This window comes from Saccostrea cucullata, unplaced genomic scaffold (genome assembly GCF_032062105.1).
Source record: "Saccostrea cucullata isolate Sc308-1 unplaced genomic scaffold, CSIRO_AGI_Scuc_v1 ctg4050, whole genome shotgun sequence".
In the NCBI taxonomy this organism is placed as follows: Eukaryota; Metazoa; Mollusca; class Bivalvia; order Ostreida; family Ostreidae; genus Saccostrea; species Saccostrea cuccullata.
Window position 1 is genome coordinate 5,635 of NW_026931996.1, and position 17,415 is coordinate 23,049.

Consider the following 17,415-nt stretch of genomic DNA (forward strand, 5'->3'; position numbering starts at 1 on the left):
GATGATCATGCACAAAATTGCAACATGTAACAGCACCGTCCTTGTATTCATTGCTTCAAATACAATTAGGGAACTGGATACCAATTTTAGATCTAAACAAGATGTGTTTGTGAAACACTGATGTCCCTGTATGGCAGCTAATAGAGAGGGTTGGAGTTTCTCAAAGTGAATTTTATACAAGACATACTCCAAGATCAAGTATAATGAGACAAAATTGTTGGTATCTAAATGACGGTCTTTTCACAAGAAATATACACGTGAAATATAAAAACCCTGGAACTGATTGTTCAAAAGTTATGGCCAAGGATAAAGGTTTTCTTAAAGTTGGTCAAACTCTAATTATAAGGTCAAAAAATCAAAAATATTTATACATATTGGAAGTTCATATCACAATGAATCTAAAGTATGAAAACCCTACGTCTAACTGTTCAAGCTTTAAGCGAAACTGCAAATTCAGAGTCAGAACATGATACCTTAAGAAAGGCTTCGTTGCAAAGAACTTGTGAAATATGAAATCCATAGTCCCAGCCACTCAAAAAATACTCAGCATGGGCAAGGTTAAAGTTTTTAAAGACAAACAGATGAGCTGACAAACAGATAAACCTACAAACAGACAGATAAACGGATGGACAGGACAAAAACTATAAACTACCGAATCTTCGATTACGTGGGAATTTAAAAAAATGAAAATAGAATGTAACACTTCTTCAAACATTGTTTAAAGTGATGCATAAAAAACAGAAAAAAGAATACCTGAATACACAATCAGTGTGATTTCATTTTTACAATTGCTAAAAAAATACACATATTTTTAAATTAAAGCCCTTTTGTGATTCCTTGCATATGCCCAAAATGTAATCAAAATGAAAATAAATATGACTTGTTGGTTACTTATATCCTTCTAATCAATATATATAACTGAAAACTTTACATGCAATATCATTATTAACACGCTAGGCGTCTCCATATGAGTGAAAAATTCTCGAGAGGGACGTTAAACAACATACAATCAATCAATTAATATTAACACGATATATCTTAGTGTATCCAAAATTCCATTTACTTAGTGCTTAATAAATTGATTTCATATACATAATTTAATTTAGTAAATTTTTTTTTAATGTCTCGTTAGGTCTTACCAGGAGTCGTGATACCCAAATCATTGTATAATCCAATTTCAAAAGAGAGGAAATTGGTATACATGTTACATAACTTGTGGTTAAGTGAAATAAGGTCAACTGCATTTTCTCTCTTTTATTTTAAATACAAATCTTGATCTCCCAGTTTTGCAGGGTCTCTCAGGCCGAACTTATCGCCAGAATTTCCTTTTCCAATTGTAGAACAATGAATTAGAAGCATAACTACTCTCTCAAAATAATTAACTTTTTTAAAACCCTGACGGTATACCCTCCAGACCATTTTTATCATTTTCAAGCTAAGCGGTAGAAGATATAGGAAGAACATCTCCCCTAAAAAGGGTTGCATGCAGAGCAGAGTGAGATTTTGGACCGCTTCACTTGTCTTTCCGAATAGCTCAAAAAACTGTAGGAGGCATAGATATGATATTATATATATTCAATTTCAGTTTTGTTTCCAAGTGATGAACTGAAGTATTTTTTAATTCGAAACGAAATTTTGTCCAATTGACTAGAGTTTTAATCCGACACCCGGCATGGTTTTTCCAATATCATCCAATGTATATGTTTTATTGTATCCAATTGAAATGCTATTTGGTTAAGCAGCATGTTTCCCTAGTCTTGTTGCCTAAGTTTCTTATTTCCGCTTTTTTTTTTTGGGGGGGGGGCGGTAAATTATGTTTCAAAAAGAAGTACAAGCACTCATCTCTTCAATTATTCAGTTTTGCATAAACAAACTGAAGACTTTATTTTTGCTTTGAAATGAATTCTATCAGTTATAAGACAAATATTCTTGATCAATTAGGATCGACGTTGTTGTTTTGTGGTAAGGTTAATAAAATTTTATTTTGTTCTCTTCTTGAAAATAAGTCATTAAATTGCTAAATAAAACTAAACAATGTTTGACCTTGCCATTACCATTATTAATTTAAGCAAAAGCCAAACTCATTCTAACATCCTCTTACATATAAACATATTACACTACGTTTTCTCGTCCTTGTATTTGTGTTTATAACTACAACTAAAAAATCAAAAGCTGTAATTCATGACAAAGCATCATTTAAAAATACTTAACGAGGCTGGGGGTGGAAGCCATTTTTAGACTATTTCAATCTCCTTTAAAAGGAGAGCTCAATATAAAGATATACAAAAATAATCAAATTTTAAAACTAAAATTTTTGAATTTTTTCTTTGTCAAATGAAAGTTGAAAGCTAAAGATACCGTATAAAAAAATAAGTTAAATCTGATTGTTAATTTGGGATTACAATGTAATTTGTTGACCCACCAGCCTCCTAAATAATAACTCAACGCAACCAACATCTTCTACGGTTGTAAATTCATGTGTCAGTAAGCACACTTCAAAACACATGTTTGTGTTTGTGGAGTTTTCAAGTCTTTCGTTCTCAATTTCGTGTTAAAAATGCGAGTTTCAGCTATCCGTATAGCAGCACAGTTAACAAAATCCTGAAACATAATTTCAGAAAAGTAGGAATAGTCAGGAAAACTTCAATTAAAAAAATGTACTTTGTAATTTATCAATATATAATCCAAAACTTGTAAGAAAATTACATTCATTAAGAAATAATGGCAACACATAACGGTCGACCATTCTATACTCGAGACCGTCAAATCTGCAGTGGTTGTCAGAAAGAGTACTGAGGGGTTGGTGGTATGCTAATTGTCACAATGCCAACCTGAATGGTTTGTGTCTGAAAGACATCTCACCTCTTTCCCTTACGGCGTTAACTGGTACCACTGGCTTGGCATCTTTACTCATTGAACACTACATACCGTATAGCGGGTAATTTTAGCGGGGTGCTAATTTTGGCTTATTTTGGCGTTTTGGTGTTGGCCCGCTAAAATTTTAATCGCTAAAATAGTAAGTTCATAGTAAGTTCTCGTCTGCAAGGAGCTGAAACACTTTGTCCGCTAAAATAAATTACGCCAAAATCAATTGCATACCTTTGAGCAGGTAAAACGCCAAATTTTACACCCGCCAAGAAAACCCGCTATACGGTAACTGAAAATTCAAAACAGTAGATAGAAGCATTACACTATTATGTACAACTCGATATTGAATTAAAAAACTTTAAATAGTGAATGAAGTTTATCACAAAGGCTTGTGTCAATGCAGAAAGATAAAATAATGGTTATTATTCAATTTTTCAGGTCCAGCCTTTAAAAAAACATTCATTTATCCCTTACTCTACCACCGCAATAAACATTTTCAAAAGCTGACAAGATATTTGTTATTAAACTCAAACTAGGTTGAATAATTTTTTATAATAAATTAAACTTGTCATAATATTTCTTTAATTCAATAAGTTTACTATGTTATTTTTCGGTAGGAACAATGATCTCAAAACAAAACTTTTCCTGCAGGCAGCAAATATACAGAATAAGGAGTTCAGAGGTTATTCAGTGTTTCAAGAACCTTCTCTAACACCGATGATTTCGTATAAAATTGAACTCAAAGTTATCACCATTGCTAATTTTGATTACAGTAAAAAGTACATTTGAAATTGCACGGAAATATATTTTGTTGTTATACAATCTCAAACCGGTCACGGTAGCCTAGTGGTAGAGCGTTCGCTTCGTGATCGGGAGGCCCGGGTTCGATTCTCGTTCGCGGCGCCGCGTCATACCTAAGACGTAAACAAAGGTAGTGACTGTTCCTTCGCCAAGCGCTCGACACTAGAAGTGAAAGTCACGGGTCTTTCGGATATGACCTTAAAAACGTAGGTCCCGTGTCACGGTAGGCGCTGGCACGATAAAGAACCCTCACTGCTCAATGGCCCTGAGTACCGAGTATAGGTCTAAATTTGAAGCCCTTCACCGGCATACGGTGACGTCTCCATATGAGTGAAAAATTCTCAAGAGGGACGTTAAACAATATACAATCAATCAATATACAATCTCAAGTTTAAGTTGATGAATATTTTGTTCAATATGACCTTGTATTATGCTGTATTTATGAAATGTGATGAAAGCATACCGTTATTAATGATTTAAGTCATACAAACAATACACGATCAGGAGCATATACCAAGCACTTTACCCTGCAGGTAAAGGTATTTGTGCAGATAGCACAATATATTTGTGATCAATGTTTTTATCATGTTAATTGTGTTGCATGAAATTTAGTCTCAAAAACCTTATAATGTTTTACACGTATGTTCAATTTATTAAATGGATGGCAAACACTTAATATAAGGAAGAAGTTCAGATTAATGCAAAAAAGCACTCGCACAGCCCATTCCAACACAGTTATTATAAGGATTGGGTATGGAACGCCGTCACTGCCTTATAGCAGAACACAGCAATTGCATTGCGTCATCCTTCCATTACATTATGTCAACACTTTATGACATTTACACACACTGCTATTGCATTGTGTCAACCTTCCATTACATTATGTCAACTCTTTATGATATTTACTCAACCTACTATTGTATTGTGTCAACCTTTCATTACATTATGTCAACTCTTTATGATATAAACCCACAATACTATTGCATTTTGTCAGCATTTCATTACATTTTGTCAACTCTTTATGATATTAACCCAAATACTATGGCATTATGTCAACCTTCCATTATATTATGTCAATTCTTTATGACATTAGTCCACACTACTATTGCATTGCGTCAATCTTTCAGTACATTATGTCAACTCTTTATGACATTAATCCACAATACTATTGCATTATGTCAACCTTCCATTATATTATGTAAGCTCTTTATGACATTAGTCCACACTACTATTGCATTGTGTAATCTTTCATTACATTATGTCAACTCTTTTTCACATTTACACACACTACTATTGCGATATGTCAACTTTCCATTACATTATGTTTAGTCTTTATGGCATTAACTCGCACTTAAATTACATTGCGCCAATCTTCCATTGCATTATATCAGCTCTTTATGACATTAAGTCAAAACAATCTTACGTGGTGTAAAGATGTTTTCAAATATATTCAACTCATTATTACATTATGTGCACTCTCTACTATTTGGTCTAAGTATTTCATTACATGATGTGAATTTATTTTTAATTCAATATCAAGTCGATATAACACGATGTCAGAATTTCATTACATGATCTAAACAAATTGTCACATGTGGCCAATTCTTTACTACATTGTGTCATCAATATGCTACAGGACGACGGGAATCTATTACATGATATCAATTTTTCTTGACTTTTTGACAAATCATTATTATGTTATGCCATTGTATCTTTATATTGTGTCTAAAATGGTTAACCTCTTGTCAGTATATCTTAGAATATTTCAACTCTTAATTGTGTGACGTAAGGTTTAGGTTATGCCTAAAAATTCGTTTTGTGTTTTCAATATTACATGCACATATGTTAAACATGCAAATAATTTAAATTAAATATATCAAATATTAAATTATACACAAGACTTAGTAATTCCTTAATTAAATATCAGGTTAAAATTTATAAATAGGATCATGTTTCCGTGGAATCTTTATTGACGATTGTTTTTTTTAACGTCGAAATTCAAAGGCCGTTTAATCTCATAAGTAGCGTAAATCAAATAGTATGTGTAATGCAGCAATTTTTTCATTTTATTTTGAAAAGTCCGAAACTTCTGATCTAACTACAAAACACTGTCCTAAGCTTTTTATCAGTCTTTAGTTCTCCTTTTTATAAATGTAAACACGTCATATTTCATACGTGCACCGATGTGTGGGTGGGGAGAGGGGGATCCCGTCCTCCCCTCTTTAGTGACCAAAATATACATGAAATTAATCAATTGGTTTAACTTTGTAGGACATTGCATTAGTTTCACATAAAGTATAACTGAAATAAGTTGAAAACGTTTTATATAAAAAAAAACCACTAAAGCCTGAGAGCTTCCAGGCTTTCACCCCCTGGTCCCCAACTTAGACACTATACCGTCCCTCTATAGCTACTCTTTTCAAGAACCAGTGAGGGACTAGTAGAATTTTGTAACAGAATTCTGGACATGGAATGGTTGAAAAATGACTAGTTCTAGTGACGTTGCATCTTTTTTGAAAGTTGGGGGAGGTTAGTCAGCCAGCATTCCCGCCGTTGCGGGAAGCCTCTCCCCTCTGTCACTCTTTGCGTGTCTCAGTGTTTAACGCACATCTGCGACCGCCCAGACAACCTGCACTCTGGCAACGACTCGGCGAGAGTACCCATGCTAGTAGCGACTTAGTTAGTGTGTGTCTGCCGACCCAAGCACTGCGACCGTCTCTCTGCGAGATGCCCGTCTGAAGCGGACAAATCGGCTAGTCGAAAGGCTTAGTCTCAATAGATAGCAGTGTGGTGGCTGCTCTACTAGGTACGACACCCCGACCAAGAACTAAATCGTCTACAAATGATTTTACACTTCTACATTGACATGGGATGGATCTCGTTCCGACCAACACCCGCAATGAGCAACGGGTGCGTGTGGTCGCTTGCCGTGGCTTTACCGCTGCCGGTGCCGAGCGAACTCGGTCCACCGACACTTATCGTTGCCGCCCAAGGCCGAAGTGCATAAAGAGTATCGTTGTATATCTGGGCGAGATTCTGACTTAGAGGCGTTCAGTCATAATCCCTCAGATGGCAGGGGAAAAAAATCAAAGTACTGAAAGTACTGAAAAGCGGTTAGCATGCTTTCATCGAATATGTACAGTGTACAATAACAAAAAATGCATTGAATGATGATATAAAAGTAGGCATGCATATCTTTTCCAATGTCATCAGCGAAGAAGCAGACACACTGAATTTTGTAGTACTTAACTAAATGGTATAACCAATAACATCCCAGACTGATGTCACAAATGTTTGTTTCAAAATATCAACCTGAGATTTTTTGAAAGACAGGAAGTTCAATTTCAAAAATTTCTCCCTAATTGTCTCCATTGGTGGCGTCCAAAAGTGCTCAGAACGAAAAAAAAAATTATATTGATGTTGCAAATTTAATTGTCTTTCATGCTCTATTGATTCTGAAATTAGTAACTGTAAAGGCTACTATAGCAAACAACTCAAAAAGAAAATAAAATGATAATTAAAATTCTTTAGATTAATTGATATGGAGTACTGTACATAGATCTTTAGCTGGCTAGTCTGTGAAAAGCGGATTGACGAGCAGAGAATTAATTAATTTCAGAGAGCTTCAGTTTCGTAGGCTCACTGCGGGTCAGCAGGTGTGACCTGTCATTGGGGATGCTTACTTCTCCTAGGCAGCTGAACTTTCAAGGATCCGTTTTTCTTTTGAGACCGATCACTGTTCATTCTGTATTTTGATACAGATACTGAGTACATCTGTTTATTAATATTATGAACTATTTCTCTCACAGGAAGAAAGACAAGTAAACAAGATAATAAAGTTTTAAGAAATGTACATTATTGACTTTTCATAGAATTAAATGTTCGAATAAGTAAATGGTATATGACAATTATTTAAAAAAGAGTCTTGCACGATATGTATAAACGAACATATACTGAGTATTTTGCAAATATTTTTCATGAAATATTGTAAAAAAAAAAAAAAACAAAAAAAAAAACAAAAAAAAAAAAAAAAAAAAAAAAAAACGTGTGAAAAGGAAAGTTGTTGTTTAAACCAACAAAAATAGTATTTTAAAAATTCAAAGGTTCACTAAAAGTCAGTGTATAACAAACAATTTAATTGTCCATTGCAAGAATTACCTAGGTATCATTGTCACTTTCTTCAATATGTCGCATAAGCAATACATTGTTTTGTTTTGTTTTTGTTTTTTTATTAAAAACAAGTATGCGAATTTCTATCAATATGTCTGTAAGCATCTGTATTTTAATTTTTATTTCTTCTCAAGAGCTCGAAATGATAATTAACAAATTGGACAAATTCAAATTTAAAAAATATTTTTACAACTTATACCTTGCATAGGAATTTAGCAAACTTTCAAAAACAATCATTCATTATATATAGATATAATTTTCAATTTGTGCTTATCGTCAAGATTTTTCATGCCTCTTTTTTCTGTGCATATTTTATATCGGCTGATTTTTAGAAAAGGATCGATTGCCGATTAAATTTTTTTCTCCAATTTTTTAAAATTAATTTTAGTATGTTCAGGCTCCCATTATTTTTTTTTTTTTTAATAAAAATGTGATCGTTTAAAATCGTTTGTAATAATTAGACTGAGTACAGAATTTATCCCTGGAAACAATTCTTTTATCATCTTTTAAATAACTTCAATTGAGAAAACAAACGTTTCATTATGGAAGTAATGCATAACTGTACAACTTACAGATGTATTCAGTATTTTTATAGAAAGGCTTTCTTCGTGTACTAGTATTACTTAAGTTAATTAAAGGGATGCCTTAATATTTTGGAAAATGAATTTCGATCGAGAGATTCTCCGATGTTTTGCAGTCGGTAATAACCTTCAACCCCTTTAGCCAGTAATTAACCCGTCCTCCCTGTGCCCAGTAGCATAATTCGGTCAAATATTTATTGTTCATGAGGGGTGCCTTATAATTAATCACAGGCACCTGAATTTTTTATCAGTAAGTCTCTAAATTAGCCAAATATCGAAACATTCTACCCCTCTATATATAAATACACAAGGTGTCCAACGCCATTTTGACCACCTGTTCGATTCAGGCTTCAATTCAACACATAAATCGGAAATACCTACTGGTTTTCGTGTAGCATTGGGTTCAAATATCATATTTCTCGCTATACATTTCTTCCAAAAGTTTAAATCTAACGCGTTGATAATGTTATCAGCTAAACTTCTTGCTGACTTCGAATTTCGTCACAGGGCCCGATCGCCATCAGCTGATGTCACGGAAATTTAATCTCGACACCAAATGCTCCTATACATGAACTTTTTTTAATTCAACAATTATAAATTTAATAAATTTATTTCATTGACAAACAAAATCAGAAAAAAATAAAAAAAACCGAAAGATTATGTTGTTTTGATAGTCTTGATTTTATTTAACATATGTTATATGTGTTAGAAACAAATCATAGGTACTAGGTAGAGACTTTGTTGAAGTTTCCGTTGCCGATAGGTAGCGCCTTATGGAAGTTTCCGGTGTCGATAAAAATCGGACACATGCCATAAAGCGGTTAGCGAAGCTAACCGCTTAATAACGTCCAAACTCAAAAATCCTATTTGGGTGAAAAGGGGGGGGGGTCCAACTTCGATCAGTCCTGAAAAAAATTCCCGTATACTTCAGCAAAAAGTGGGGCGTAATTTAAAACCCCTTCAATGAACATTTTCTATAATAAAGTTATGTCGGAAAAAAAGAGGAAGCCAGACCCCCCCCCCTTATATAATGTGTCTCTAATTCGTCCTAATTAATCAGTACACCCCCCCTTCCCCGTCGTGAAAACACGGTTATCAGCTTTGACATAATGTAAATGTAATTTACAGCACGTAATGAACATTTGAATCAACATGATAAAGAGTTAACACAATATAAAGATATTCTTAAATCATATAAGAAAGATTTGACATAACGTAATTATATATCCACATCACGGAATGGAGTTTTGACCTAATGTAATAAAGTGTTGATATAATATGGAACGCCGGGACTGTCTCCATAATATATGTTCACATTATGTTATAAACCTTTGTACATCACGTAAAAAAGCACTGACATAAAGGTAAGATGTTTTCACCTAACATTGTAATGACCTTGGCGTAAAATAAAGATACATTTACATCACGTAATAATGCTTTGTTATTATAGAAATATACAATCACAAAAGGGAATGAACTCTGACTTAACATAATGATAAATTTAATCATAGAAAACATGTAAAACGAAATTAACTTGACGAAGTGCAATTTTGACCTTGCATATTAAAGAAATGAAATAATATAAAGATACATTCATTTCACGTAATAAAGTTTTAACACAATGTAAACATATTTTCACTTCACATAATGAACTTTGGACTTCAAGTTATAAAGTGCTGACATAATGGAAGAATGTGTTCACTTCATGTAATGCAGCATTGACATGATGTAAAGATATTTTTACAACACCCCATAAAAAAATTGACATAACGTAAAGATATGTTCACATCACGTAATGATAGATTGACATAATGAATGCATAGTTTTATGCTATAAGGCAGTGATGGCGTTCCATAATTGTGGGCACATGATGGTTGTTTTAAAAAAACACGGCGAGTATATATATATTAACTGTGGAAATCAACGTACAAACAAAAGTGTAAAGAAGCTGGATAGTAAGCAGTATTAACGAAAGTTTTTAAATGCATTTTCTTCACAAAACATGATATTTAGTTAGCCGTATTGCAGCTAAATGCAGTTTTCAACATTTCTGTACAAAGACCATTTTTAGAAAGATTATATAGTATAATATAAAGACCAAAACCAAACAGGTTGACCTTCTTTCAAAGATGAAACCTTGACCATAACTTTTAAAGGGATATAGGGATAGTGCTTTCATACTTTACATATTTAATCCTTGTAACAAGACCTTTCATTTGAAAGCAAGACCTTTGACTCTGACCTTGGAGTTTGACCTACTTTTTAAATTTTTTAACCTTGGCCATAACTTTTGAAGGGTTAGGGCTAGGGCTTCACATGTATTTTTTGTGGCAAGAACTTTCATGGAATACCATTACCCTGCTCTTTTGACCTTGAAAATTACTGTACTTATAAAAAAAACTTTAACTTTGGCCTACTTTCATACTTCTCTAATATAGAAAATGCTCTTATTCTATTATTAATTAAAAGAATTGACAGTATGGATGCTGAAATCTTGTTTATCACATCTTATCTCGAGTTTAAGGGGATACATCCAATCAACTTAAAGATATAAATATTGATGTCAAAAGAATATTGTTAATTAATAAAACATCATCCGATATATTTAAATATCGATTTAGATGCCATAACTTGGGACTCTTATCATTAGGAATTTACAGTCACAAGAAAAAAATTACCATTATTTATATAATAATTATTTTTCACCATTTGATAATTATTTGGACCCAATGTGGTAGTAGATAAATGCTTTGTTGAAAATATATACGTACATACTAGTATTTTTCAGCATTTAAAAGCTAGCAAGGAAGTTGTGGAAACGATTACTTTTATTTTACCATAAGTTCTCTTTAAACATTCTAAATATCGAATGTATGTCTACCCATGACCCAGGTTTTCTTACAAAAAAAATGACCTATCTTTTTAAAAGGTCCTCTTTCTTACTAAACGTACACTATACGTATTGGACAAACGGCAATTAAGCAGTCACTGAACCAGTATTTTTTGTAATCAATGCATCTTCCCTTAACTTAAATCTTAATTGAGCATTTAATAAGGATGCGTTAAAGATAACAACAATGTTTTTTTTTCACATTTAGAATTTAATTTCAGCTGGATAAGTCGATTAAAACAAAACAATTAGTGCATCTTCCATCCAGAAAATGAGGTAAATTTCTTTCTTGCATATGCAGCTCCATATCCGGAAGCAATGCTGACTTTGTCACCTTTCTTCAGTCGAACTAGAACCGTATTAGAGCCGCTACTCCAAAATTTCTGTGAAGTGATGGAATTATTGAATGCTGCATATCCTTTATATTGACCATTAACCCTCAGGAGAGGATGAGCCATTTTATTTGGATCGGTTAAGGTTGACCAGGTAAACCCATATGTCCCGTCAGAAGGTGCAGTAAAGATGCCTGTTGTCCTCTCATATGAACTCCCGTCGTTGACGAGGACCGTATCATATATCCATGTTTCGTGTTCTTTGTAACTTTTAGCAGCCGATTGATAAGCCGAAAACGCAACAATGTCTGTAAAAATGAATGGAAAATACACTTATTGTTAAGTAAAATAATGTTTCCAAGTATTTGTTTTCAATAAAAATTAAAAATTACATAATTTCTTTTCCCCATAACTAATGATTTGAATGTTAATACGATTTCTTTACTAGAATGCAAGGCTGTAGTTAATCAGTTATAACCATATCATTGATTAGGAAAATATCGCAAATGTAATTGCCTTTTTATTAGTTAACAAAAAGTGTGAAACTTTATTCTTTATCTTTGTTATATATACATCGACATTAAGATCTGAAAATTGAAATTGATTGACGGTATAATTCCTAATTCATGTTTTTCTCGTTTATATTGTTATCGATATAATATATAATACAGTGTGGCAAAGTTAAAGATATTTTAATTTTCGTTAATTTTAGAAAAAAAAATTTATATCAAGCCTCATATACACTAGCATTTTAATTTCAAATAATTATGATAAATATTTAAAATATAAACTTTTCTGATAAAATTTTGCATATATACGGATAACAGTTTAAATCCGCACTCATTTGAAGAGAAAAAATATAATTATCAAACTATTTATTTAAAAAATCCTATCCTAATATTGTTTATCCATAATTGACAATGTTCGAATCCGAACATTCCAATATAGCATTGTGGCAACGCACTTTGATAAAATTACGCACTTTGAAAAAATTTTCAAAGTGCGTTAAATTTTGGACACACTTAACGCACTTTGAAAATTTTTTTCAAAGTGCGTTAAGAATGCACATAAACATTTTTTACCATGGAGGCATTTAACGCACTTTAAAAAAAAAGATTTGTATGAAAATAAAAATTCTAGACTTAGATTTTAGTAATAGAGGAAATCAAATTGTAATAATTATATCTTTCGAAAAACTTTTTAAAATTTACATGAACTCATTTAACCTCATTGAGAACAAGGAGAAGACGAGTAGAAGGTCTCTCATCCAAACTCTTTCTTTCTTAAACATTGTACAGAGCCGTCGGTAGCAAATTGAAAGTTGACCCCACAGCTAAGCCCCAGTTTTTAATGCATACATGTATATATTATGTATATCTTTGCAAAATATTTATATGTCTACATGTAACCCCCCTTTCCGGTACTGATGCCTATGCTACACTCAAATATATGTGTTTACATAACTGGTATGACGTTGAAAACTTTCAATAAATTTAAGTTTACATAAAATGCATGGAAACTTGAAAAAAATTAAGTACAGTAAAGCATGTAAGCGAGAAAGAATTTTCAAAGTATGGAAAAAAACTAAATCGCTCACTTTCACATCCTGAAGTAACCTCTTCACAGAAGAATTATCAAACAGGTTCAATTATTTATCATACCTAAGATTTGCAGGAATATTGACAAATCCATACACAGTTTTTCAAAGTGCGTTAATATGGTCCATATTAACGCACTTTGAAAAGAAATTTTATTTTTTCAAAGTGCGTTGACTTGGTCCCAAAATTTAACGCACTTTGAAAAAAATTTTCAAAGTGCGTAATTTTTCAAAGTGCGTTGTAACATAGCATACTTCCATGTATATTCCATTAATATGTATTTCCACCGATAATGTTATTAACCATTTTTAACCTCCTGAGCCCTCCATCTTATACATATTCATACATGACAAACAATAAGTTATGTTGCATATTCTTAAAAGGTTTTTTTTTTAAATTGTTTACCATTTGAAGGAAGTCCTTCTTTGATAACAAGGTCGAGGCCTTTCTCCATGTTGCTCGCCTGAGTTTTCAAATATTTTAAGAAGGTCATATTTCCAGAAACTATATGGAAGGCCAGAATGGAACCAATTATTATAAAGTTTCTCATCTCCTTCGCAATCTGAAAATAAACCGCATGTGACATAAAAATATCATAACCAAAAATAACTAAAGATGAAAAATGAATTTTAAAATTATAATACACATTAAAAAAAAAAGATAGTTTTCACCTTCAATGAGAGGTTCATCACAATATTTGATTTTTCATTTCGTCTCCTCTATTTATATTGGTGCATAAAATATTAAACTAATTTGGAACGAAATATGGCACACGTACAACAGATGCGTTTACAAATTGATAATGCAAAATCAATTTTAATTTTTTGCCACCTAATATGAAAGACGCATAACTGGAAAGTTTTCCTCTTTAAAAGTGTAAAATATTTTTTAAAAATGTATTCATAGTTATTGAATGCACGTAAAAGTATTTTATATGCCTATAGTTCAGTACTTACTCAAAATAATTAAAATGTTAAATTTTAGGAAACGATATATAGAGAATTTTAAAATAATACAGTGATAATGAAAAAAAAACTTTTTTGATTTGATTTTATTTTACTCATTTTAAAATGAAATTAACTTTTTTCTTTTCTACAGATGATAGTAGATAATCAACAATTATCTATTAGTTAGAAAAAAAATTATCATGAGTGGTTTTGCTCTCATGAATAAGACAAGGAATTGATAATCCTCTATGAAAGAAAAAATCAAATTCAATTTTGGTGTCAAACTATGAACCGACCCAATTTTTGAAATCGAAATGACATTTTGTCCAATCAACCGAAGATTTAATCCGACACCAGGGTAGGATTGTTCCTATCCATGTCATTGTCTCATCATCAAACGTTTTTATTATATCACATTCTTTTTTCCCGCTCTTATTTTTTTAAAGTTATTCTTTTGTGGTCATATGAATAATTTTTTTTAGTTCTTAATGATAATGTCATCAAACTATGTTTGACTTAACAAATACTACAAAAAAAGAAGCTCATTCTAACATAATCTAACAGAGCAGTACATCTCTTAGCATCTGATCTGATTCTAAAAATAACCCCTTGAGGTCACAGAAAAACAAGCAAAATTTAATTCTCGGGAAAAATGCGTTTTGTCGATCTGAGAACCTACCTGTCTGCCTTGGCCTAACACATTCAGGCAAACAGTTTGGTAATACATGTAATATGGAACAGAGCTAGAAAAGGTCAGGGATGGGACCAGGTGCCATAGATAGGCGAGAATCCACTGCAAACCGTTCACAGATGTTGTGTGCTTCTTGTCATGATCGGGGAATAGCAAAAAATCTGTTTACAGCTAAGTGTGTAAATTATGTTAAACAATATGTATGAAAAAACGCCAGTTAGCATTTGAACTAATGTTAGATTGTATTGTGTTAGCTGAAAGGGTCACTATATTGGCCATTAAACTCAAGAAATGTTGACATACAACGAAAAGGCTGATATTCTTGTTTCATCAACTTGATCATCAATACCTTACATGTACCTCTTTTAAAAATTTCTTCATACAAAGAACATTTGCGGTCGTGAAGAAAAGAAAGCTTGGAATTTAACCAAAACCAAAGCACACAATATTAAAGAGTATCTTGGAATTAAGGTTTCTGCTACTGCATTTCGGAGGCATTATAATTTTAACCCCATAGAGTTTTTGAAAAGTACTTGTTATTTCAAAATATTTATTGGAGTGACAGTTTTGAAAAAAAATATGATTTTTATGTTCATGTTATACCTTATATAAATAATTGTTTCAAAGAAGCAGTTTTTCAAACCATTAGAGGTTATTCAGATAAAAAGGGTTATTTTGCTGCGTATTTGAAAAAAAGACAGCTGTTTAAAGGAAAAAATAAACAAATTTTAAAGGTACTTGGACACAGATCTTGACACAGATTAAGAATAAAGTTAAAATATGTGAAAGTGCAAGGATGTCTCAATCAAACCCGCCAAAAAAATTTGAACTTTTAATAAGATTTTTAATTAGTTTTTGTATGAATTGCTATTAAAATATGTAACTTGTAATATTATAGAGAAAATAATAACTCAAATCTGTGTCAAAGTTCCTTTAATTTTGTTGTAAAATGTTCGCTTTAAGCATCTGCGACAATTTCATCTGATAGCTTTTTGTAATCTCGTTTTTATCAAGTTTTTTTGTATACATCATAAATAATATACCACTACTGTGGTTTTTGAGATAAATACGATGATTTAGCCATCTGAGAAGTTCAATATTCACCGAGACCGAATAGCTCGGATAAAATTATACTCTGCAAATGGCGAAAGAGGATATGGAGATAACGAATAGCATTTAATCTCAAAGTCCATAAAAAAATACAAAATAAGAACAGAGCAAACATCTGAAACATCAGAGGTTGAATCTGGTGCCATGCAGGAGTAAGCATCCCCTGCTGACCGGTCCTACCCGCCTTGTGCTCCTTGTCATGATCAGGAAATAACGGAAATCCGTCGTCAATTCCGTGTATAAATATTGCACTAACAATTAGTATGAAAAATGTCAGTTAGTTTTTGACTCAATGATAAATCGTATTTGCTGACAAGGTCATTGTATCGACCATAGAATTTATCAAATGATGACTTTAAACGAAACGGCTGATATTCTTGTTTCAGGAACTTGCTCGTCAATAATTTACCTCGTTTCAAAATATCATATTGACTGAAAATTCAGCAATAATTGTTTTATAATATATAATTCATTGATACATGTATATTCATTAAGTCATTAAAAAGTTCATGCTGACTTACTTGCTTACATTTAATGAAGTCTAAGGGGAAGGTCACAGCATGGATTTTCTTCTTTTCAGCCATAAGATTTTGCACAATTTGTGCTTCATATGAATAAAAAATAGGTCAACTAAAACGGTGTGCAATTAGTTCCAATAGATTGTTGAAAGACTTGGTCGCCAAAAACCACATAAATATTTTTAATCAGAAACTCAAGCATCTTTTTGATGTCAATTTTAGAGTATTTATGTGCACAATATTTTTTTAACGACATCAAAAAGTTTGGACTTGATATGTGTAAAGTTAAAAAGTAAGAAGCTATTAAGCTGTTGATTTTGTTAACTTCATGTGACTTCAAATTGTCCAAAAGTTCCTTGGAATTTTTACGTATCCACATATGATTTACACCACTTCTTGAATATATTGTTTCACAGTACTCTTGAAGTTTCTCCTTCACTTCCTAATGAGGAGTAAAGGTTTGGTTGAACATTTACTGGAACCCGCAATGTATCTTTGTTTGTAATGATCTGTATGAAATTTTGGAATCCAATATAGATATGGTATTTCAAATTTATTTTGTGTCTTTTGGATATTAAAAATATTGAAAACTGACATATGATTTGGAGGGATTTCTTCCTCAGAGAGGAACTATGAGTATAAGTTGAATTACCACTTGTAGAATTTAATCAAATTTCTTCTAGAATACAATTACATTGTCACACTGTGGACTCCATGGAAAGACTTCCAACAATATTGACTTTGTCATTCCATCCATAGAAAAAGGCTGTCCCAAATTTTCTTATCCAAAATTCTTCTTGTTGTCTTTGGATATGTGTACTCAGTGATGGACTATTTGTATGGTGATACATCTTTTAAAGAATTTTAACTTTCATTGTTTGAATAATGATTAGGTAAATTAAAATGTTT

At 32.2% G+C, this 17,415-nt stretch overlaps 1 protein-coding gene across 1 annotated transcript; it reads right to left on the reverse strand.

Moving 5' to 3' along the window:
* Positions 1 to 11,558: 11,558 nt before the first annotated feature.
* On the reverse strand, positions 11,559 to 16,572 carry LOC134234226 (cerebellin-3-like). Its single transcript, XM_062716279.1, has 3 exons — positions 16,510 to 16,572; positions 13,646 to 13,802; positions 11,559 to 11,950 (listed from the first exon to the last, which is right to left on the reverse strand). The coding sequence occupies exons 1-3, from the start codon at positions 16,570 to 16,572 to the stop codon at positions 11,559 to 11,561; spliced, it is 612 nt and encodes a 203-aa protein (XP_062572263.1).
* Positions 16,573 to 17,415: the final 843 nt, after the last annotated feature.

Excerpts from the sequence above, each read along its gene's own strand:
- LOC134234226 (XM_062716279.1), bottom strand. The coding sequence starts at position 16,572 with ATGGCTGAAAAGAAGAAAATCCATGCTGTGACCTTCCCCTTAGACTTC. Across the intron at positions 13,803-16,509 it reads ACTTCATTAAATGTAAGCAA|ATTGCGAAGGAGATGAGAAA; the intron begins GTAAGTCAGCAT and ends GTTTATTTTCAG. Across the intron at positions 11,951-13,645 it reads AGAAGGACTTCCTTCAAATG|ACATTGTTGCGTTTTCGGCT; the intron begins GTAAACAATTTA and ends TCATTTTTACAG.